Raw genomic sequence first — 18,299 nt, forward strand, 5'->3', positions numbered from 1 at the left:
ATGCCTCTGTCTATTTCCAAGTGGAGTAATTAGCTGATATTCATCGATATCCAACTTTGTTCAATAAGTATAGCAAAATAAAAGCCTCATGATCAATTATGTCTAAACAAAGTAGTAATTCCCCGTTTCCACCGCACTAAAAAACTCGCCAATTTTTTCGGTTCGTGGCGGTGGAAACGCTAAAACGGGACTTGGACGAACGTAAAAGAACTGAGTGGCAGTGGAAAAGGGGCATAAATCACAAATATTCGATTATTATGCCAGGAGTACTGACACAAAAATATCGATTAATGCATTCACCGAGTAAATCGATGTTTATTTTTTTTTTATTATAGCCTATTTCCACCGCACCCAAACCTCGGTTTTCTTCGGTTTTTTTTCCATTCAGGCCGAATGTTTCGTTCGCCCCATGTAAAAACCTATAAGAAAAAAGTCGGTTTTTCTACGTTCGCGAACGACGTAGAAATAGCTAACGCACTTTTTGGGTAATTATGCGATATTTTATCGATATGACAACGAAAAAGAGCTCACCACTAAACAAACAGCTGACATTTAAGTGCGCCAAGGTATGAAAATAGAAAAATAAAAATTTTATTTTGCTTATTAAAGCAAATTTTTCATATTTTACATGAGCCAAAACACTCGAAGGCCGTCAATATCGTGGAGTGGCATCCACGACGCTATGTTGTTCGAGTTATGGGAGGAGAAATGTAGTGGCTTTTTTGGCCAATCCACAAAGGCGCTCCACAAGGATGCTAAACTCCTCCCTATTAATTTGAAAAGTATCTTCAAAAAAAAATTTACTGTTTCCAAGAATATCGCGCTCCCAAAAACACACATGCCGTTGTTAAAAACTAAATATATTCATGTAAATATTACATTGCTGCCAGCAATTTACTTACATAGGCCCAAACTGATGGAGATTTCTTTACTATTGGCAATGCTTCCTCCACATCGTTAAAATCCTCATAAAAATCTTGCAATTTAAGAAAATTTTCCATTTTAGAAATGCGCGTGCTGTTTTTTGAATTGTTCGCCAACTCGTGTTTACATTTGAACAGCTGACATTTCAGAGCGGCCATATTGAGAAATTTACCGTCGCCCATATTTTTCGGTTCGTGCCAATTTAAACCCCGAAACGGGACTTTAACAAAAGTAAAAAAAACTGAGTGAAGTGGAAATAGGCTATAAATTACGAAATAAATTAGAATTTAAGGCACAAAATAACATAATGTATTGCAAGGAATTAATTGATTGTAAAGACCTTCAATTTGTTTGGTCTCCAAAAAACATTCTTAAAAATGAACTAAAATAGTTTAAAATTTTATTTATTATTGTTTAAGTGAAAGTTCTCTTTTTGTTTTCTTTATATTTGAAAAGTATAATTGATTAAATGAAAGTAATGTTTTTGTTTTCTTTTATATATTATATACTATATACTATACCATAATTTGAAGAAAAAAATGATATATGAAATAATAAAAGAAAATTTAAAAAAAAACGGTAGTAAAATATAGTATTAAGAAATACCGAAAAAAATTTGTGGTAAATTTTTGTTAAAGTTGGTACATTTTTTCAAAATTTTGGTAAAAAATTTTTTTTTGGAATGCAACCGTGCTTGCGAACCATCAGCAGAGCCAACGCAGTCCTTGTGTAGGCGCCACTTAACTGCAAACAAGCAATTGTTGTTGTCTTCAACTTCGAGACTTTCGTCGCGGCAAAACAAAATTGACGTGCGCTTGCTGCTTGTCAGCGAGGCAACTGGACGTTGCAAAACTTCATACGCATACACATACTAATATAGGCGGGCATGTAAATACATACACGCATTCATAGAATCGAAAGCACAGCGCAACGAAATACGCTCGTGCTCATCGTTTCGCATTCGGTCTGCGACTGAAATGAGCAGTGGTGTCATTTTTTTCGGAGCAAAAAAAAGCTGGATCAACCAAAAACAAGTAAAAAGCTACAGTCGAGTGTACTCGACTGTGAGATACCCGCTACCCATCTTGAATAAAAGCAATATATTTTGCGGTATTATTCTCAAAATATACCAAATATACTGCAATAATACTAAAAATATACCAAATGGTATATGTGGTATATCGATATAGTACCGCGTTCAAAATATACCATTGACGGCTCAATATACCTACCTATACCCTAGTAAGTAGGCATTTTGTCCATACAAAAGAATTCCTTTAATAACTTCGACAATTTTCATCTGATCGCAACCAAATTTTTAGGAATCATAACTACTATAGTTATTATTATATATATCGCAACTCTAGCCTTAAAATTACGCTTGTTATTCGATTTTTGATTTGCGGGGGCGGAAGTGGGCGTGGCAAAAATTTGAAACAAACTTGATCTGCGTGCAAACATAACAAATGCTGTCGAAAAAAAATTGTAGCTCTATCTCTTATAGTCTCTGAGATCCAGTGTTTCATACGGACAGACAGACAGACACACAGACGGACAGACGGACATGGCTAGATCGTCTCGGCTGTTGACGCTGATCAAGAATATATATACTTTATAGGGTCGGAGATGCCTCCTTCTACCTGTTACATACATTTCCTGCCGGCACAAAGTTATAATACCCTTCTAACCTATGGGTAGCGGGTATAAAAAGTTAAAAAAAAAGCGGAATAACAGAGAAAAAAGTTAGGAAAAAATCTAATTTTTATAAAGATATGTGCTGTATGTTTTTCATTAATAAATCCCCAGTTCAATACTTAACATAAAATATATGGGTAATTCTGATTCAACTGAAACAATATTAAAAATAAATGAAGATTATTCTGAAAGCTTTGGATTAGCACTAATGTTTTTAGAGCTAAGATTGATTTTGGGAACTTGTTCTGTTTTACGATAAAATATAAAAATTCGTTCATTTCTTGATTTGCGTACGAATTTGTTAATTTTTGGCAATTATCAGAAAAGAAAACTAAACAGAAAAAAATTGCAAAACCATTCGTAGCTTGTAGACTAGAGGTGGAGAACTATCGATAGCACTATCGCCACTATCGATGGTTTAGCACTATCGAGCCACCAACGATGGCAGCAGACACCTTCGATAGTGGCCCATCCACTATCGATGGTGCTATCGATAGTGCGCTTCTTACATCCCTAAAAAATTTGTTCGCGCATTTTCTGTGTCGGCGTCAAATGCAACAACGAGGAAAAATTTAAAAACAAGAAACAATTAGTTAAATTAATATGGATCGCTTTTTAAATCTGGGTATGTTTATTATATTATATACGTAAGTGTTTTGATCTATAATTTGTTAAATTTAAGGTAAACGTCGAGTGTCTTCATCAAGTGCCGACAAGCCGGACTGTGAGTGCTCCTCCAGCACAGACTCTGAAAAAGATTTGGAACCAAATCGACAGAGTAACAAAAAGAAGTCGAAAATTTCACATGTTTGGAAATATTTTAAAAGGTCTGACGACAAGAAATATGCCAAATGTCTCGATTGTGGCAAAGAATACAAGACAAGCGGCAATACATCTAACTTGCACGACCATTTAAAAAGGTTCCATCCTGGCGTGGAAAGAAAGAGCGCAGAATCGAGCACACAAGTTGTACGTGCTGAGAGGAACGTCACTACATCTACAAGCAGCAGTTGCAGATCGAGCATGAACTCTGTGGCGTCTTACTTTAAAAGAGCCGTCATGTATGATTCAAATTCTAAAAGAAAGACAGACATAGATAAAGCTCTAACTGAAATGGTTGCCAAAGATGTGCAGCCCTACAATATTGTCGAAAACGAAGGGTTCGTGCAATACACTCATGTATTGGATCCTCGGTATAAATTACCCAGCAAGACGCACTTAAGAGATGTGCTGATGCATAATTATTTTACCGAAACTTCTGCCAAGTTATCAGCAATCCTTGTAAATGTTTCGAATATCGCAGTTACGTGTGATTTGTGGACATCAAGTGCCAATGCTAGTTTTTGACTGTGACGGGTCATTTCGTATATAACTACGAATTAAAAACAGCATCCTTAGCAACAAAAAAACTTCTAAGCACAACTAATCATTGTTCACAAAACATTGCTGATACATTGCGGGACATTTTTATTGAATGGAACATACTGGAAAAAACTGTATGTATTGTTACCGACAATGCCAGCTCCATGCTTAAAGCATGTGATCTATTGCATATTCGCAATCTGCCATGCTTTGCGCATACTATAAATCTCGTGGTGCAAGATGCTCTAAAAGTTGATGACCCAGTGCTTCAAGCTTTATTTACTAAATGTAAATCAATCGTTCGATTTTTCAAGCAAAGCACTATATCAAATGAAAAGCTCAAATTAGCTCAAGAAGGCTCAGAATATACTTTGTTGCAAGAAACGCCCACTAGGTGGAATAGTTTTTATTTTATGATTGAGCGTATTATAAAAATGAACGATGCCATTGCCAAAGTTTTACTATCAACAACGAATGCACCGCAGCCATTTACTGCTGAGGAAATACTTATGCTGAAAGATATTGAAAAGTATTGGCTTTCTTTCAGCAAGCAAGCGAGAAAATTTCTGGCGGAAAATACGTAACGATATCGCTGATTATTCCCATGACATATGGACTTTTTCGGAAAATCGAAAGTGTTGTACCTTTACTACAAACTCTTCAAGGAAAAACTTTAAACAAAATATTGATGGAATCAATCAAGCAACGTCTTTCCGTATATGAGCAGAGAACAGTCTGCAGGATGGCTACGCTTTTGGATCCACGGTTCAAAAAAAGTGGATTTCAACATAGCTCAAACGCTGAACAAGCAGCAACATGTTTTGAAAATGAGCTGGCCAATTTTCCAGTTAAAGAGACCGCAAGTAATCAACCCGTAGCACCGGATTCAAGTTTACAGGATACTTTGTTAGATTTTTTGGGTGAGCGTTCCATGAATAATTCTGTAAACTCAAGAGTAGATGCAATTTTAACTAAGAGGCAGTATCTGGAAAGGGCAATTGTCGGACAAGATATCGACCCTCTATTATGGATGAAGGTATGCCTTAATTAAAAGTGCCGAGTTATAAATTGCATATAATTAAGTATATTACTTTTTTCCAGGTGAATCAAACTGATTTCCCTGCCATTGGGAACCTTTTCGCCAAATATCTTTGCATTCCGGCTACGTCCGTGGAGTCTGAAAGAACATTCAGCAAGGCGGGCCAAATAATATCGGAGAGGCGAACCCGGCTCAAAGAAAAAAATGTTAACATTTATTTGTTTTTAAATCGCAACTCTTGGCTGAAATAAAGCATATTTTATTGTATTCGTTTCATTCTTTTTTTTTAAATCGTAACTTAGTTAAAATAAAGCATAATATTTTTATATTTGCTTAAAAAAAATTTTTTTGTTGGGCTACACTATCGAGCCATTATCGAGCCACTATCGATGGCACTATCGACACTATCGATAGTTTAAAATAAACCATCGTCGACTATCGATGGCGCCCACTATCGATAGTTCTCCACCTCTATTGTAGACTTCCTGTGGCATCGTCAATTTGTTTTAGTGCAAGCGGATTTCACAATGTTAGTTATGTAAGACGCTCCAATTTAGGTGCAAACTTTTGAGGGAACTTATTCGAAACAAGTAAATATCGATACTTTGTCGATGGAAATACATTTATAACATTTCAGTCGTTAAATTCAATTTAAGCATCACTAAAATTTGAGTAAAAGTAAACTACAAAAAATTTTCTTGAATTTGCTCAAAGAGCCAGAATTGGTTCGCCAGGAAACTCTTGGCGGAAGCATAAAATAAAACAGGTCGAGCTGCTTTGATATTTATTCGCGACTATATATATTAAATGTTAGATCATATAATTGCAGTGCAGATGTTAATGTTAATGCACTTCTAAGGTATCGATGCTTATCTATATTCATATGCATACATTGATATTTTTAACACATACTTTTACAACTTGCTTGCTTTTATTTTTATTTTAAATTTCATATATAGTTTTGCGAAATCAGAATATAAATTAAATCTATTTCTCTTTACCAAAAAAATCCCGTCGTACTTCGATCCATATCTATTTATTTTTCTTAATTGCTGACGATTCTACTCACAACAGCGTGCGACGCCAGCTATCGATAGCGCAGTCGATAGTATTTGGGCCACTCTCGAAAATGGCTCCTGCTATCGATTGTGGGTCGATAGCGCCCAACCAACGATAGTGCCTCTAATATAGAACAGCTGATTTTTAATCCACATACATTCTGATTGTGTTATTTGAAAATGTCGGTAAATTTTTAATTTATTTTTCGAAAATGTTGAACGAATTTTAGTTTTTCTCTTATATTTAAAATTCTGACGATTGTTAATTTTTTTGTTTTTTTTTTTCATTTTCAATATTTGTCCGATTTTTAATATAAATTTTTGCCGATTCTAAAGATTTTTTTTTTTTGCGAAGTTGTTTTTATTTTAAAAATGTTGATCGATTTTTAATTCTTTCAATATTCATAATTTTACTGATTATTATAATTTTTAGTTTAAAATATTTGTTCGATTTTGAATTCCTTCAATATTGAAATTTTACGATTTTTATAATTCTTTCGGTTTGAAAATGTTGACCGAATTTTATTGTCTTAATATTTAAATAATTTTTTAAAATTTTGTAATTCCAAAATTTGGCTTAATTTTTAAATTGTTCTATATTATTTTGCCGATTCATACATTTTATTTATTTTAAAAACGATTTTCAATTAAAAAACCTTTTTATATTTTAAGTTATTTGCTCGGTTATCTATTTTTATAATACTTAAATTGTTGCCGATATATTTCATTCTTATAATAAATGTTTATTTGAAAACCGGCCTAAAATATGAAAAGTAACAATGTTCGTACATCCGATATTTTCGTTTGATTTTTGATACTAAAGTGCGGAGCTATCTTGCCAGAGATCAATAAATTGCAAACGAACCAGGTTGGTTCGTTCCGTTAAACCAGTTTTATATGTGTGAGTCGTAGTCGTTTTCTTCGGCTTTTTTGGCACATTGTATTTAATCTAGGAAATACATTTATTGACATAAATTGTTATTGTGAAACAAAATAAAGTTAATAAATTGGTAAGAGCGAAGTAGTTCCCAAGGTACTTTGTGTTGTTCGCATACGACTTTACTACAAAAGTAAATATGTAGATTTTGTACAGCGTCCATTTCGTAGCATTGCCAGGTCAACATGAATTTGTTAGCATCCATGTATAAATACAGTGCGTAACGAAAGTTATGGTTCATAAATACATATCTTGCATTTAAAAAAAAAACTAACCTATTTAGAGAATTACAGGGAAAATATGCATTCATGCGTCGCTTCGTGGGCACTAAATATTGTATGATTGATTTGAAAAAATAAGAAAACTAATAACACAAACGAAAAACAATCGAAATAACAATGGAATCCCCGCAATTTGCCGGATCAAGCAGTTCGTCAATTGGAGCAGTCGGACTAGTGACTGAAGAACTTAACGCGGAACAAATTGTTCCGGCACCTAACTGCCTGACTCGAAGTGACAAGTTGGATGTGGGCGGAGGATATCATCCTACTACCGAGTGTCTAGGAAGTTGTACTGGTACTCAGTCCTCAATAAACAGTCAGTCGGGTTTTAAATGGAAGCGCGTCCTTAATCCAACCGGACCACAACCACGCCCACGTCATGGACACCGTGCAATTAATATCAAGGAATTGATGGTGGTTTTCGGCGGTGGTAATGAGGGAATTGTTGATGAACTTCACGTTTACAATACAGGTAACCATTACTTACGTTAAATATATACAATAGGTTTCAGATAAAAGCCTAATTGTATTGGTTAGACAGATTTTGAAAAGCCTAGTCATTTTAAATTTATAGTGACGCTTAAATAGGAAATATAATTTTTTGTTTATGAAAAAAAAGTATTACACACTTAATGGAAAATCTTCGAAAATCGGATTGCTTGCCAACCAGAATGTAGTACAAACAGTGTAAATACAAGTAAGAAAGCGACAGTCGAGTATGCTCGACTGTAAAATATCCCTTACCCATTGAGAGTAAAAGCAAAACAGTGCGGTTAAAATACTATAAATATGCCCTCTGCAACAGTCAAAATAGAGTGCAAAGTACATAGACCCGATTGTCAGCCAAGGCAAGTAAGGACCGGACCCCATTGCAGTAGTTTTTGCCCACAATTCTGCAAAAATTTTATGTGATCGCGACCAAATTTTCAGGAATCCTTAATACTATAGTTATTATTGTATGTTCGCTCTAGCTTGGAAATTAAGCTTGTTATTCTATTTTGTCCATTTGCGAGGGCCTCTGTGCAAACATATATCTGTTTACTGCAGGCACAAAGTTATAATACCCTTCTACCCTATGGGTAGTGGATATAATAAATATAAATGATTTTACGAGAATTTAGCGAAATAAATAAAGATCAATTTATAATAACAAAGTCGTAGAGACTAAAATACGAGCTGTGCTAATATTAAAAGTATAGCGATAGCCAAAGGCTTTAATATACCAAATAATAATAATTAAAAGAAGGGAGTGCTAGCTGCTAAGGCCATCGACTCGATAGTTAACTTATATGTTGCTTAATATGTTTTTGACATTCTATGTAGAAGAAATACATATAAATAATGGAAATCTATGCTTCGATTTATCTTTTCAGTCAGCAATCAATGGTATGTTCCGGTGTTAAAAGGCGATGTACCAAATGGCTGTGCAGCTTATGGATTTGTTGTTGAAGGAACGCGCATGTTTGTTTTTGGTGGTATGATTGAATATGGCAAGTACTCGAATGAGCTCTATGAGCTGCAGGCAACAAAGTGGGAATGGCGTAAAATGTATCCAGAATCGCCAGATAATGGTTTGCCTCCATGTCCACGCTTGGGTCACAGTTTTACGATGGTAGGTGAGAAGATTTTTCTCTTTGGCGGCTTGGCAAACGAATCAGACGATCCCAAAAATAATATTCCCAAGTAAGCAGATATTCTCGTTGTATGTGGACATATAATTTCCATAATTTGTGTATGCAGATATCTGAATGATTTATATATATTGGATACGCGAGGAGTGCACAGTCACAATGGCAAGTGGATTATTCCAAAAACTTTTGGAGACAGTCCTCCACCACGCGAGTCACACACTGGCATCTCTTTTATCAGCAAAGATTCAAAAAAATTACGCTTGCTTGTGTACGGCGGAATGAGTGGCTGTCGTTTAGGCGACTTGTGGCTATTAGACACAGGTAACTAATTTAAATTGCTACTGAATTTAAAGAATTTTTACAATAGTAATGTGCAATCTGAAGATTGACTTAGCAAGTGAAAAATCGAGACATCGATAAGAATACTATATGTACTTCAATTTTCAATTAAAATATTAAATTGTAGTAATACTAGGAGTTATTGTTTTTTTAATGTGATGCTTCTTGGTGCTATGATACAATTTTCAACTGATTCGATTTCCATATATCGAATCTAAAAAAAAAAACAATAATTGACATCTGACAATACAATTTTATGTTCAAATTTCATTGCAATTTAGATTCAATGACTTGGGAAAAGCCAAGAACCAGAGGACAGGCTCCATTGCCACGCTCATTGCATAGTTCAACAATGATCGCCAACAAAATGTATGTATTCGGTGGTTGGGTGCCGTTGGTCATAAATGATACAAAAGCAACTACTGAAAGAGAATGGAAATGCACAAACACATTGGCTGTGCTTGATTTGGGTACGAATTTTAAATAATATTAAAAAATGTTGATATTACGTATATATCTAAATATGCAGACACAATGACTTGGGAGAACGTCACTTTGGACACTGTTGAAGAAAATGTACCAAGGGCACGCGCTGGCCATTGCGCTGTCGGCATTCAAAGTCGTTTGTATGTGTGGTCAGGTCGCGATGGTTATCGGAAAGCATGGAACAACCAGGTTAGGGTGAGATAATTTTGACCTTAAATATTTATTTATTATTTGTACTCTTTTATATGCTTATAAGAGAAAACAAATAAAATTTAAAGCCTAATCATATAATCTGCAATATTAAGATTACCTGTGTTTCGTTATAACATACATCATTTAGTGCATTATATTTTCTACTGTATTGGACGAACACTTTCCGTGGCCTTATTCTGGCAAATGACTTGGCGGGACCAATTCCCGAAGAACAATATTATTATAGACAACATTCATTCAGAATAAGACATCTAAAATAGGTCGTCAACGCGTACAATTTAATTTTTATTACGTGTTACTAAAAACAACTATGAACTACTACTTTTCGATTTAGGTATGTTGTAAAGATCTTTGGTACCTGGAGGTGACAAAGCCACTGTATGCTGTTAAAGTGGCATTGGTACGTGCGTCGACGCATGCTTTGGAACTATCTTGGACAGCCACTACCTTTGCGGCGGCATATATGCTACAAATCCAAAAGATTGAGCAATCGCAGGGTGCTGGCACAAAGCAATCCGGTCAGAGTCAAAATCAAAGTCTAATATCAGCAAGCAGTGCAGCGACTGCCATTTCTACAGCCGTCGCATCCGTATCTGATGATCAAGAAAGTGAGCCATCCGCATCAGTTGGCAAATCCACAATAGGCCAATCGAATGGTTCTAACCCTGATCTTATCGATCCAACTGTGAAGACATCAATTGCATCAGTGTCGTCGGTTTTAATAACAAATGTTCAGCCACAAATATCGATAATAAGCAGCAGTGGCGCTGCATCAGGTACGGCAGCCACTGCGAATTCACTGCAAAAATTTATGACCGGCTCAACGAAGATCCCAACAAGCATAGCGTCTTTGCCAACGACAACTACTGACACGTCGCACTTGAGTGGGGCACGAGCTGTCACAAGTACCAATGCTAGCAGTAGCATTGTACTTACTACACAACAGCCGTCAACTGGCACTGGCACACTGCGAATTGTACCTGGCGGTGTAACTTCAACTACCGGTCAAGGATTACGGATGGCTACTACGAGCAGCAACAGCGGTCCAACGACAACCGCAACTTTGAAAACTTCACAGCCCAGTGCCACAGTGCAACTATCATCATCGTCATTATCAACGACCACGGCAGCTCCAACGATATCAACCTCGTCTGCCACACTGGGCGGGAAACAATATTTTATACAGAAGCCTCTGACATTGGCGCCAAATGTTCAATTACAATTTGTAAAGACAAGTAGCGGTGGTATGGCCGTACAGACGCTGCCTAAGGTTAATTTTAATATAACCAAAGGTCACGCTAGCCATGCTCAAGCTATATCTCTTTGCAATCAGCCTACGGCCTCTACACAAATCCAGGTAAATACAGCAGATTAACAACTTATACATATATAGCAAACCGTAAATGGTGGTAAAACTACACCACATTTCAAAATTTTATTTTGAAACAAAGCTGGTTTTTTTGTACACATCAGCTTAAAATTAACTAAATTATATTATGCGATAAAATGGTGCCAACGGGAAATGTTTTATGGGTAACGAGCAGAAACAAGCATCTCCTACACCAATAAGGTATAAATATTCTTCATCAACTTTCTAATAAGTATGTAAGAAAATAGTTCCAGGCAGCAGTAGGTTTGTTATTCCATATTCAATTTCATATTGTTTTTTTGAAAAATGTGATGTAGAAAGCAATTAAAGCTCATATTTTTAAACCACTTCAAACAGTGTATCTTATGCGAATATTGCAGCCTCATAAAGTTCCCCGTTTGATCTGTAACAGTGTATACGGACAGTAAGACTAACATTTTTTAGAATTATATATATATAGATATCCGAAAACATTGGTAAATACTAAAGTGATTGATTTTCATTTCAGATCGCATCTACTAACAGCAGTATGCAACCGAAAACGATTATGGCAACTGGAGCTGCAGTATCATCAGTAGCAAGTGCAACACCCTCAACATCAGCACTGGGTCATCAAGCTCTATTACATCAGCAACAGAATCAGCAAAAGTCCATTGTTGCTGGCAATGTACTTAAATTGGTTTCGCCTCATACTGTTGCCGGTGGCAAGCTAATTATGAAAAATTCGAATATTCTGCAAATGGGAAAAGTGACATCCAATATGATGAGCGGGAAACCAGCTTTTGTAATCACAAATAAACAAGGAGCTCCTATCGGCAATCAGCAAATTATAATTGTTACCACTGGGTCAAGTATACGCACAGTGCCTGGTACCGCTGTGATGACCAGTGCTGGCAGCAGCTCCAGCTCTATCTCCAGTCATGGCACAAGCATTGTCAGCTTTGTTGGTTCCACAGGTAGCACATCGACTGCAACTACTATTCCACGAACCGTCTTATCAAGCCCTAGTAATGTGAAAATGGTGCGGAGTATAGCTGGTGGTGGAAGTACTGCAACTACAGGTGGACGACCCATAACATTGACATTGCCAACATCAACAGCAGCAGTTGCCAATAAGCCTCAATTGACCACACATAAATTGCAACAAAAAACGGCTGTTTACATTGGAGGCAAGCCTGTGACTGTAATGAGTACAAATAACGCTGGAATAGGGATTACATCCTCACCAGTTGGTGTCGGCACCGGCTCCAATAAATTGGTAATGTTACCTGGTGCAGCGGCTGCTGCTGCTGCACGAAAAGGATTTGTCAATATTTACAATACTAGTGCATCGAGCAGCGTTGGTCAACGTGCCTTAACGTTGGCTACCACAACGAAAAGTGCTGCCACATCGGCTCCAGTTGTGAAATCAACTTTTAACATTCAATTAACAGAGAAAAATAATGGAGGAGCTGGTGATACTTTGGCTGAATCTGCTTATATTGATGCCGATCCAATGGATGATATTATTGAGCAACTCGATGGCGCCGGGGATTTAAATATAAAATCAAAAAAAGATACTGACAATTTTGATAATGGAAACGACAGGGATGATGACATGGATAATGATTCCGCGATAGCATCGTCAACATCGGCAGCGGCTGGCTTAATTAATAGTGGTATTGCCACGACAAATGAAGATACTGGAATCGACGCCACTGCTGATAAAAACATCAAACCGGAAATTGTTGATGATGTATCTGATGTAAGTAGCACAACAGATGCCCGCAAATTAAATAGCATCGATGATATCATTGGAAATGTAAGTGGAGCATTTTAATTTGATTGAAAACTGATATTACCATTCATATACATATTTTAGTCGAAGGCAATAGGAACTACAACAAATCTTTTAGAGTTCAACAAGCCGACTGCTTCTGAGACTGAGGCGGCCAATATTTTAACTACAATCAAGTCTGGAGATGTTATAAGCGCTGGTGTTAGTGGTCTATTCAAAGACCCGACAATATCCACTACATGCGAGACCGATGCTAATCAAATTCCTCCTGTTGAAATTTCTGTTCAAAGACAGCCATCAAATGGTAAGTTATACATACAATAAATATTATTAGCATATACATACATACATTAGAAAATGTGAGTCCTGTTTCAAGTTCATATTAGCCCATTGTAGTACACGTAAATTTCGATAAAGGTGCTATTCTTTCCACAAAAAAAATGTCACAATTAAATTATATTTATTTCCAACACATTTCTAAGCGATAAACAATTAGGCAATCAGACTTACGCTGAGAAAAATAGTCTGTGGAGCTCATTTGAAAAATTACATATTTTCAAAACCATCGTATCACAGTGGATACGATAGAGGCCAAAAATAAAACAAGTAAGAAAGCTACAGTCGAGTGTACTCGACTGTGAGATACCCGCTACCCATTTTAAATAAAATAAATCTATTTTGCGGTATTATTTTCAAAATATATCGAAAAGACTACAAAAATATTCAAAATATACCGAATGGTATATTTGGTATATCGATATAGTACAACATTCAAAATATACCATAGACGGCACAATATACCAGATTGTCAGCCAAAGCAACTAAGACCCCTAGTAACTAGGTTTTTTTGCCCATACAAAAGTATTTCTTTAATAACTTCTACAATTTTTATATAATCGCAATCAAATTTTCAGAAATCATAAACACTATAGTTTTTATTGTATACACCAAAAAATTCGCAGCTCTAGCTTTAAAACAAGTAAGAAAGCTACAGTCGAGTGTACTCGACTGTGAGATACCCGCTACCCATTTTGAATAAATGAAATATATTTTGCGGTGTTTTTTCAAAACATGCCGAATATACTGCAAAAATACTAAAAATATACCAAATGGTATATGTGGTATATCGATATAGTACCGCATTCAACAGATACTATAGATGGCACAATATACCAGATTGCCAGCTAAAGCAACTAAGTAGGCGATTTTGCACATAACAAAAGTATTTCTTTAATAACTTCGACAGTTTTTATCTGATCGCAACCAAATTTGTAGGAATCATAACTACTACAGTAATTACTGTAACCCAACTCTAGCTTGAAAATTACGTTTGTTATTCGATTTTTGTTGATTTGCGGGGGCGGAAGTGGGCGTGGTAAAATTTGAAACAAACTTGAACTGCGTACAAACATAGATGCAGCCGACAAAAAATTATAGCTGTATCTCTTATAATCTCTGAGATCCAGTGTTTCATACGGACATGGCTAGATCGTCTCGGCTGTTGATGCTGATCAATAATATATATACTTTATGGGGTCGGAGATGCCTCCTTCTACCTGTTACATACATTTCCTGCCGGCACAAAGTTATAATACCCTTCTGCCCTTTGGGTAGCGGGTATAAAAACGATATCCTGTATTGGGCTATTTTTTTCAATGTACTTTTATTTCGTAGGCATCCAATTATCACCTCTGGTTTATTACATTTTAATAAATTTACAAATAATAATAATAATAATAATTTTATTTCTATTGATTGCAGTGGATGATTCACATTTGGAAGCCTTAGCGTCTGCAGCAGTTCTGCAAGCGGCCACAGCTTCGGTTAACTTAATTCAGACACCAAAAAGTTTGCTCTATGGCGGAACTATTAATCAGCTCAGCAGTATCAACCATAAATCGAATGACAACCAAAAAACATCTAATGATAATAATGTAAGCGATTATGAAACTACTTTTATGATCCCTATATTTTTAACATTTACTCGTTATTCTTAAGATGTCAATTGACGAAAGTGATAAATGGAACACCGTCGGCATATTTAAAGATCTATCGCACACTGTTACAAGCTATATCGATTACAAGTACTTCTCCAGCTCTTTGCTTGATAACTTTGATGCGGAAAATATACCGGATTTAACAGAATATCCGCGCATCAGTTTGGATCCAGGTACAGCGTATCGGTTTCGCCTTGCGGCACTTAATTCATGTGGTCGCGGTGAATGGGGAGAGGTTTGTATTCAATCCAATTAATGAAATTATTAACACCTGCAATCTATAAGGATATCATAATTTTGAACTTTAGTACACAAAATAATATATATCTATATAAGATATATATAAGGCACATCTCTGCCTCGGCCAGAGAGTCAAAAATTTATATCTAGATTTGCTCTGCACAGCTAAACAAAAACACAATTCCGCTGAGAACAAGTAAGCAAGTTACAGTCGAGTGTGCTCCACTGTGAGATACCCTCTACCCATTTTGAATAAAAGCAAAATATTGCGGTATTTTTCTCAAAATATACCAAAAATACTACAATTATACCAAATTGTATAATATACCATAGATGGCATATTATACCAGATTGTCAGCCAAGGAAACTAAGACCCCTAATAAGTAGGCGTTTTTTGGCATACATTTCTTTAATACCTTCCACAATTTTTATCTGATCGCCACCATAAATCACAATTACTATAGTTGTTATTGTATATACTAAAATTCGCAGCTCTAGCTTTAAAATTACTCTTGTAATTCGATTTTTGTTGATTTGCGGGGGCGGAAGTGGGCGTGGCAAAATTTGAAACAAACTTGATCTGCGTACAAACATAAATGCTGTCGAAAAAAAGTTATAGCTGTATCTCTTATAATCTCTGAGATCCAGTGTTTCATACGGACATGGCTAGATCGTCTCGGCTGTTGATGCTGATCAATAATATATATACTTTATGGGGTAGGAGATGCCTCCTTCTACCTGTTACATACATTTCGTGCCGACACAAAGTTATAATACCCTTCTGCCCTTTGGGTAGCGGGTATAAAAATGTTGGAAAAATGGAGTATAAAATGTAAATTTTCAGGAAAAGATAAGCCTCTTTGGTCTATGATGCCATATCTTTTCGAACTTGAGGTGCGCTGATTGTAAACACGATAGATATTATAATTTCTGTCGGCATTCAAAATATAAATATATTATTTAACATACATATATATATATATAATATACAATTTAAGAATCGCGTATAACCATTGTTTGCATATCTCTTAATCGGGAGCTATAAATGATTTAGTTTAAGGGTAACTATTGTAGGGTTTTTAAAAAAATTCAATAGTTTAAATACTCGAAACACAGTTTTTATACCTCCTACCCATAGGGTAAAAAGTTTGTGCCTCCATGAAATGTATGTAACAGGCAGAAATAGTCGTTTCCGTTGCTATAAGGTATAAATATTCTTGATCAGCGTCAACTGCAGAGTCTTATTGTAAAAAAGTTAATAAAAGTTGTAAAAGTTTTGGTTGATAATCTTTAATAGTTTGTACTCTATAGTAGTATACTTTGATGGCATAGTAGTATGTCTATAGACCAATTATACAATTCGGTATATTTTAATATTTGTTGGGTTCATGAATTTGGTATAATGGTATTTGGAATTTGGTATTTTTAAGAATTAAAAATGGATAGCCGGTAACTCACCGTCGAATGATGTGCCTTCTGCTTTCTTACATTTTGTCTGTTATATTTCAGTGACCAAGACGTTTTTACGTGTTTTGCTTTTATTCAAAATGGGTATATGTAGTGAGGGTTTAAAAATTTTCATCGGAACGTTTAATACAGAATTGATAATCATTGTTCGTGTGTTTTCGTCTGATTGTTGTTTTTTATTTAAAATATGAATATACGCACAGAGAATAATTGTCGTATGCTTGCAGCTCTTTTCTAAAATATATTGAATTAATTACTTTGTAGATATATTTTTAAAGGCATTTGCTATCGATTTAATAAGAAACAAAAATCTTTATCTATTCGATAGTTCTATATTTTCCATTAATCTTCTTAAAAAAGAAATACTATTACAATAGTACATTTTAAATCGTTATTTAAAATATGTAAAATATTTAAAATTTGTAGTTGAAAACTAAGACAATATTTTAAACATTTTTTAGATATCCAGCTTCAAGACGTGCTTACCCGGTTTCCCCTGGTGCCCCGTCGGCCATAAAGATATCGAAAGATGTTAAGGAGGGAGCACACTTGACCTGGGAGCCGCCACCAGCACAAAAGACCAAGGAAATTATTGAGTATTCAGTCTATCTGGCTGTTAAGCCTACTACTAAAGAGAAAGTCGTTTCACCTCAGCTGGCATTTGTTCGTGTGTACGTTGGCGCTGCTAATCAATGCACCGTGCCGAATGCGTCACTGTCGAATGCCCATGTCGATTGCTCGAACAAGCCGGCGATTATTTTTCGTATTGCTGCACGTAATCAGAAGGGGTACGGGCCAGCGACCCAAGTGAGGTGGCTGCAAGGTAAATATTAATATACATGTACATATAACAAATAAATATTGATATACACAACAGACCCAACATCAACAAAACTCCAAGGCGCTGCCAATACGAACAACTTAAAGCGAACACAAGAGAAATTAGCAGCATCCTCAGCAAGTCCTTTTAGCTCGCCACAAAAGCGTGCTCGTGGACCTGGTATGCAAACCACCGATTAATAGTCTATGTTACTGGCATACATTGTACAAAGCGATCGTTGGTAACATTCTATTTAGCTCCACTAGCAACTTATAATTTTACAATATGCTTTCAGTAGTAAGAGGTATAGGTTGCATTCACTTTAATTAAGCACATTTACAAAATAGCTCATAAGTCGGAAATACAGCCGAAAGTAAAAAGTCGCAAAGTAATATGATGCAAATAAAACACTTTTATGAATACATGAAACTCTTAACTGGTCTGCCTTTTGTGTGTTTTACAGCTATCAAATATAACAATAATGATTCTATAAAATATATATTAGGTGAGGTGAAAAATTATGTATAATTTTTAATAGTCCAACTTGCAACAAGAAGAAAAAATTTGAAAACGTAGTGAAAGTTTTAAAAAATTTCAACAGCTTATCATAACTCCTCAAACTAGTTTAAACCAAGCCGTAATTGTAAAAAAAATCTTGTATTTA

The 18,299-nt window shown here is 35.6% G+C and overlaps 2 protein-coding genes across 2 annotated transcripts; both read left to right on the forward strand.

The window, feature by feature from the left end:
* The first annotated feature begins 2,606 nt into the window (after window positions 1-2,606).
* Window positions 2,607-3,966, forward strand: LOC132794886 (zinc finger BED domain-containing protein 4-like). Its single transcript, XM_060805178.1, has 2 exons — window positions 2,607-3,244; window positions 3,302-3,966. Exons 1-2 carry the CDS (start codon window positions 3,223-3,225, stop codon window positions 3,964-3,966), a joined length of 687 nt encoding a protein of 228 aa, XP_060661161.1. The 5' UTR covers window positions 2,607-3,222.
* Window positions 3,967-6,973: 3,007 nt separating this feature from the next.
* LOC132794980 (host cell factor) lies at window positions 6,974-18,065 on the forward strand. The gene is given in 14 exon segments (XM_060805343.1): window positions 6,974-7,088; window positions 7,309-7,768; window positions 8,670-8,979; window positions 9,037-9,248; window positions 9,548-9,736; window positions 9,796-9,947; window positions 10,300-11,322; window positions 11,843-13,135; window positions 13,196-13,415; window positions 14,873-15,045; window positions 15,110-15,343; window positions 17,277-17,309; window positions 17,311-17,638; window positions 17,693-18,065. Coding segments are annotated over 13 exon segments (4,665 nt in total). The 5' UTR covers window positions 6,974-7,088; window positions 7,309-7,413; the 3' UTR covers window positions 17,836-18,065.
* Window positions 18,066-18,299: the final 234 nt, after the last annotated feature.

This window comes from Drosophila nasuta, chromosome 4 (assembly GCF_023558535.2).
Source record: "Drosophila nasuta strain 15112-1781.00 chromosome 4, ASM2355853v1, whole genome shotgun sequence".
Taxonomy (NCBI): domain Eukaryota; kingdom Metazoa; phylum Arthropoda; class Insecta; order Diptera; family Drosophilidae; genus Drosophila; species Drosophila nasuta.